The 5876-nt window shown below is 37.5% G+C and overlaps 1 protein-coding gene across 2 annotated transcripts; it reads left to right on the forward strand.

Annotated features, from left to right (window-relative positions):
- The first annotated feature begins 2626 nt into the window (after nt 1-2626).
- On the forward strand, nt 2627-5382 carry LOC110097600 (scarecrow-like protein 9). 2 transcript variants are annotated; one of them, XM_028693128.1, is made up of 2 exons: nt 2627-2875; nt 2983-5382. In XM_028693128.1, the coding sequence occupies exon 2, from the start codon at nt 3107-3109 to the stop codon at nt 4916-4918; it is 1812 nt and encodes a 603-aa protein (XP_028548961.1). In that variant the 5' UTR covers nt 2627-2875; nt 2983-3106; the 3' UTR covers nt 4919-5382. The 2 variants fall into 2 exon arrangements, with proteins under 2 accessions (XP_028548961.1, XP_020679748.1); XM_020824089.2 differs by having other exon boundaries at nt 2627-5382.
- Nucleotides 5383-5876: the final 494 nt, after the last annotated feature.

The raw sequence follows: 5876 nt of genomic DNA on the forward strand, positions 1-5876 counted from the left end.
TTTTCTTTCTTTTTCTATCAAATATATATAGATTGTTGAATCTTTTCTTTATTGTGTTGACGTTAAATTTAAGCTTTATATAATGGAAGAATGGCGAGCAAAATCGGAATAATCCATTCGACATGATTATTTTTAGAAGGATTTGTTTATTTGAGTCATATAGAACTTGGTATTAATTAAGTAATTTTCTTTTGCTTTCGCTATTATGCTTCCAACAGCACAGACAAAGCCAAAAGGTTTTCCAAGTAAGGTTTGATTTGAACTTTATTACTGTTTTTTAAAATAATTTTTTTCATAAAAAATTTTAGTTCAATAAATTTTTATATTAAAAAGCTATTTAGAAAGCATTAAGAAAGCTGTCTCAAATGAACGAATTTCTTACTGCTTTCTAGAGCAACTTCCTAGTACAAATATTTCTTCTAAGCAGTGATAAAAAATTATCCCAAACGAAACTTAAATCTTATAAATTTGAGCAAAGTTGAGACTTTCACTATTCACATTTAATAAAATTTGAGTTAGAATATATTGATCAAAATTTAATCATTCTTTGATATTACAAGCAAAGTTAAATCTTTTTATTTTTTTAACGAAAACTATTCCGTATAATTTCAATATTAACCAATTATAATATCAAGAGCAAGATATCTATTATATATCAAAAGTTACATGATAAAAAACCACAAAAATGAGAGATTGCATTTTAATCACTTTTAGGAGAGATAAAATTCTTGAAATCATAATCTTTGAAGACATAAATTAGATTCAAGTTACCTATCATGATCATAATACTTTTACTAACTAGAATGACATATGAAAATGACCTAGAGTAGCTTTATCTCTTTCCTCCCCCATTTCGTCTCTTCTCTTACTCTGACAATGCATGCACAATTGAGTGAGGGGAGTGCGAGTTTAATCAAAATGGATTAAGATATTTATATTAAAAAAAAGTTTTTGGCCTAACGCCGCAGCACTCAGATCCCAATGCTACAACACTCTTTTAAGGAGCTCACAACATCGGAACACTAAATTAATTTCCATATATTTTAGAGAGCGCAACGCAACCATAGTGCTTTCCAGTGCCGTTGTGCTCTCAAGCATCACTTGCACACCAAAATGTCTGAAAAAAAAAATATATATATTTTAAATTGTTGTTATTGCATTTCAGGTTAAGATGAATGCATCCAATGTGGGAATTGGTACAATTTTGACACAAAAGAGCTGATCAAGATAGTTAAAACTTAAAACTATGCTTCGATTGACAACATTGTTCCATATATGAACATGAGCTTTTTGTTGTTGTACAAATGCTAACATAATGGGAGTATTTTTTTCTACAACTAGAATGCTAAACTATGCTTCGATTGACAAAGAACTGGTGCTTGTAAGGTTACTAACTCCTGAAGCTGCTGTCGCACAAGCCAGCTCATAGATGTTCAAATAAAAATTAGTGTTGAAAATGTTAAAAGACTAAGGCTTCGTTTGGGACAAATTTTTTACTGCTTTATGAAACAGCTTTGTAGCACAAAAAATTTCAATTCCAAAAAAAAATTATAGTAAGAAATTACTTCATAAAACAGTAAGAAAGCTGTCGCAAACGAAATCTAATATGCCGAAGATTCAATCTTTGATGTAATTAATGTGGCTACACTTTTTTTAAGTAGGATTGTTCATCTTCACAGAATTCTATACGGTCTCACATTTGAATGAGAAGTAAAATTCATCAGTTGCTTTTGGCATAAGTTATGCAAAAGAGTTCAAACGAAGTTGTGTTTTAGCTTTGCCTATCACTCTTTAATAGACTGCTATGCATACATAACAAATCACGCTTTAGACAACATGTTGCATTGTCTTGTGGGGAAGATCATTGATGATAACAGGACGAGGTTTTAAATCAAGTTGAATTCGCCCATAATTCAATACTTAAATGATCAATAGGGAAGACACCATTCAATATAGTCTACACAAAGCGACCAAATCACATTGTATATTTTGTTGTTATTCCAAAAAGAGTGTAGCGAAGGTGTAACCAATGTTGTTCAAGATTTTGAATCCATGCAACAAGACAGTTAAAATCGCCTCATTGCAAGCAGTGAGTATTAAAATTAGGCAATTGATGTTTATTAGAATTGCAAGGAATTTGAAACAGCAGATCTTGTAATGATCCAACTACGCGGAGAAAGATTTCCTCTTGGAACTTATTCAAAGCTCAAACCATGCAAACTCGAGTCAAGTTCTTCCAAAGTGGGAGAGATTTGATACAATCATTAATCCTATGTTAAGTTAAAAGCATAATGTTTAAATTTTCTATAACCACTTGCTTTAATTCTATTTATGTATTTTACTCTCACTTATTAGCATTAGAAAGATCTAATTAGTTACTAAAATTGTTAGTGTCACATCTCCACCTCTAGTTTTAATGATTATAATTATTCTCTAATCTTTTACTTTTTCTCATTATATTGCATCATAGACATTACTAATCCATATAATATTATACAATAATACAAATAATATAGCTAAAATTATTAGTCAAGGAAATTCAAATAGCCAGGTTAAATATTTATAAATTTAATTAAATAAAATATTTTTAATTAATAATATTCCTACGATGATGGAGGAGCCGACAATGAAACTCGAAGAAAAAAAAAAAAAGAGGACCCAACAAACTACGCCGTCGTGGGCCCAGTCACCGTTGGCCACTGATCAATTCTGGAAGCCACCGGCGACTACAAACTGGCCGCCGGTTGCTCGACCCGACGGTACTAGCTGCCCATCACATCTCGCGAAGCTCCGTTTCCCCTTCGTCTTACATAGAGATGATCACATAGCCAAAATATATTGGCCATCTCGCGGGACTTCATAAGCTCACCAAGAGGTTAAAAGATTCTACTTGCTCGCTCGATTTTATTTTATTTTATTGGATACATAGATGTCGAAGGATTCGATTACTGCTGAAAGTTTAAAGTTCAGCGATTTCCTCAGGCAGCCATTAAATGATCAGATCAGTTTCTTCGATTCCCCTGTCTCAAATCCCCGGAGCAATGAAGGGGAATCCCAGGAAAGGTCCGAGATTTTCTCCGATGAGTTGCTGCATTCCATCAACCAGATGCTCATGGAGGAAGACGCAGACGACAAGTATGTTATGCTTCAGAGTCATCCAGATCTAGAAGCCACAGAGAAGCCCTTCTACGAGCTCATCGCCAAAAAATACCCTCCTTCGCCGGATCGACCATCGCTCTACTCGAGCCCCAGCCCAGAGAGCTCCGGCGACAATCAGGGTAATAACAAAGTCATCAGGGGCATCGATTTCTTCCAGGCCAACTCTGAGATCGCTGAGTACCAAAATTGGGATATTTACCCTTTTCATCAGTCTCAAGAAGACCAATTCACGGATCATTTTTTCAAAAATCTCCCAGCATCTGAGTACAATAGGGGAGTTGAAGAAGCGAAGAAGTTCCTCCCCAGTGAGCATAAGTTGGTCGTCGGTGTTGGAGAAGCAGATCTCTCCTTGCCACAAGAATTAATCGAAAGAGCAGGAAGGAAACAGAATCGTCATTCCGATGCGTCGGGCTACGACGAGGCGACAAGAACAAAGCAGTCGGCTTTCTCGTCTGAAGATTCAATGGTTTCATTGGAGGCGTTAGACGAAGCCCTGCTCTGTTATGGCGATAAGTTTCCCAAAGTCGTGAAAACGTTAAGGGAGAATATATACAAAGAAGCAAGCAAGTATCCCAAAAATACCAAGCCAAAAGAAGTCGGTAATAAGAAAACATCGGAGGAGGAAGCGGATATCAACACTCTTCTCCTCCAATGTGCACAGACAGTAGCCATAGGGGACAACCCTAGAGCCTATGCGATGCTGAAGCAAATCCGGCAGCATTCATCTCTTCACGGCGACGCATTTCAAAGAGTTGCACACTACTTCGCCGACGGGCTCGAAGCCCGTCTATCCGGAACTGGGAGTGAGGTCTACCGTTCTCTTGTATTCAAGCGAAGAACAATCAAGGATGTATTGAACGCCTACCAGTTTTACCTCGCCTCTTGCCCCTTCAAGAAGGTCTCTTATCACTTTGCGAACCAGACTATTTTAGACACAATTCAGAACGCAACCAGAGTCCACATAGTAGATTTCGGCATCTACTTTGGCTTTCAGTGGCCGGTCTTGTTAAAGTTACTATCTTTAAGGCCCGGCGAGCCGCCAAAGCTTCGCATCACCGGTATTGACATTCCTCAGCCTGGCTTCCGCCCGACGGAGATGATAGATGAAACAGGCCGCCGGCTGGCGGATTATGCTGAGCAATTCGGCGTCCCCTTTGAGTACCACGGAATCGCAGCCAAATTCGATGATATCAATGTGGAGGAGCTTTGCATTAAAGAAGAAGAGACGCTTGTTGTGAATTGTTTGTTTCGCTTGCACAGCCCCGCTGATGAGACAGTCGTTGAAAACTGCCCGAGGGATAAGGTGCTCAACACCATTAGAAAGATGAACCCAGCTGTATTTGTGAATGTTGTTCTGAATGGAACCTATGGTGCTCCATTCTACATGTTTAGGGTTCGAGAGGCACTGTATCATTATTCTGCGTTGTTCGATATGCTCGACTCGACGACGCCGAGGGAGAGCGAGAGGAGACTAATGGTGGAGCGGAATTTGTATGGGCCGCTGCTGATCAATGCTATCTCTTGTGAGGGAATGGAGAGGGAGAGGCCGGAGACTTATAAGCAGTGGCAAGTGAGGTGTTTGAGGGCTGGCTTTGAAATGGTGCCTAACAGCAAAGACTTTGTGAAGAAAGTGAAGGATTGCGTGAGATCAATCTACCACAAGGATTTCACCATGGATGAAGACGGTCGATGGCTGCTTACAGGATGGAAAGGTCGCCTCTTGTGTGGTCTCTCTGCTTGGAAACCTTTGTGCTTTTAACTGGCAATGGAACGTATTAGGGCATTGAACTCCATTTTTCACTGCAAAATACAGCAAAGCTTTAAAATACCGTTGTGTTGCTCCAATCAAACGTCATTTTATGTGCTTCTGGGAAGGTAACGTTCCTTCTCACTTTCGCGCATTTTTCTGGTTGAGAGAACAAAATAGCGTAAGTGAACAGTGCAAGTAAATGGCAGAAGATTTGGCGTTCGGCTGGAGCGACCGAACGACGCCATACGCTCGTTTGGCGTTTGGTTGGAGATACTCTTAGTGGTGGGGAAGCATTTTTTTTTATTCATGTGATGCAGATGAATATCCTGGATTTTAGTTAAGGGATGATTGTGCAATTTATGATTTCTTTAAATAAATTTGTAGGGTAATTCTGTCATGATGTTAATTTAATAGGATATTCAAATATGTTGTAAAATATTTGAGAAGATGGCGATATTCATTTGGATTGATTCTAACACTGATTATTATTGATTGCTAAGAAATTTATAACAATAGAAAAAAATTATATCTTTGTTTTTTATAAAGACTAAAGAAAAAAAATGAAGCATTACCCGAAGTTTTATGTGGAAAACTTAGAAAGGAAAAAATAATCGCAAGGCCTGATCCAAATGAACTGATCTAATATATATATATAGATATGTTACAAGAGTATGCTCCTTCTTTCAGTTGTAGAAGACATGATTACACAGTATATAATACAAGTTTAAATTTAATGTGAATGTGAAAGAGAATATTGGAGATGCATCAATTGGATATGGTGATAATGATCGGATGATAATGGCAGGACGATAATGTGGGGTAATGATGGTTTGATGATAGATGTTAGGTCATAGTATTTGGATAACGATAAATGGTTTAAGATGGCTGGGATATCATTGTCTAACAAAGATGTTAGGAGATTGCAATTAGGCGACAATAGTAGCTAATAATGGTTGTCGACTTCGAA

The sequence above is a fragment of the Dendrobium catenatum genome, unplaced genomic scaffold, assembly GCF_001605985.2.
Source record: "Dendrobium catenatum unplaced genomic scaffold, ASM160598v2 fragScaff_scaffold_231, whole genome shotgun sequence".
Classification (NCBI taxonomy): Eukaryota; Viridiplantae; Streptophyta; class Magnoliopsida; order Asparagales; family Orchidaceae; genus Dendrobium; species Dendrobium catenatum.